We start from the raw sequence: 613 nt of genomic DNA on the forward strand, positions 1-613 counted from the left end.
GTAATGGGTAAATAATGATTAATCAAAATATTTTTAAGGCTGCATTTGTATATTATCTAATTAGCATCAAACATAGAAACAAACATTGTTAACAAGTTGTAAAAGATGTAGAAAGATGCATATTCCTTGTGTACATGCTGATTTTCCTGGGTTTTAACACAAGAATTGTATCTTGAAAAGGAATGTAATAGTCATGTGAAATGGAATTAGGATAAAATTATTGTAAATGCTTTTAATCTGTTTGTCAATATTGTGGGATTTACTAAAAGAATTAGGGTACAGAGGTGTTGGTTGTGAAATATGATTGTCAGAATATCACATTATATACATTGGCAAATTGATGGTTTCCTTACAGAGAAAAGTGTAATTTCCTAATATTGGAATTTATTTTGTAATAATTGGATATTTTCTAATTCTTTCTCTCTTCATACAGGTTAAAAGCCAAGTTTGTGAGGATATCACTCTGTATGCATCCAAGTATAGAGAGGAATTTGAACCCTTCATTGAACGATTTGTGACAGCTGTATGGAACCTCTTGTCAACAACCACTCTTGCTGTTAAGTTTGATCAGGTAAGAACATGTCCCTGTTACCCAAATTCTGAACAGTTTTAG

General features: G+C 31.2%; 1 protein-coding gene across 1 annotated transcript in view; it reads left to right on the forward strand.

The window, feature by feature from the left end:
- The window catches only part of LOC119585683 (exportin-2-like), a gene marked incomplete in the record, with an annotated part of 15,193 nt that overhangs the window by 8,298 nt on the left and 6,282 nt on the right, over positions 1-613 (forward strand). Inside the window, 1 exon segment of the mRNA XM_037934358.1 lies at positions 434-571. Coding sequence (XP_037790286.1) covers positions 434-571 — 138 coding nt within the window.

Source organism: Penaeus monodon, chromosome 20 (genome assembly GCF_015228065.2).
Source record: "Penaeus monodon isolate SGIC_2016 chromosome 20, NSTDA_Pmon_1, whole genome shotgun sequence".
Classification (NCBI taxonomy): Eukaryota; Metazoa; Arthropoda; class Malacostraca; order Decapoda; family Penaeidae; genus Penaeus; species Penaeus monodon.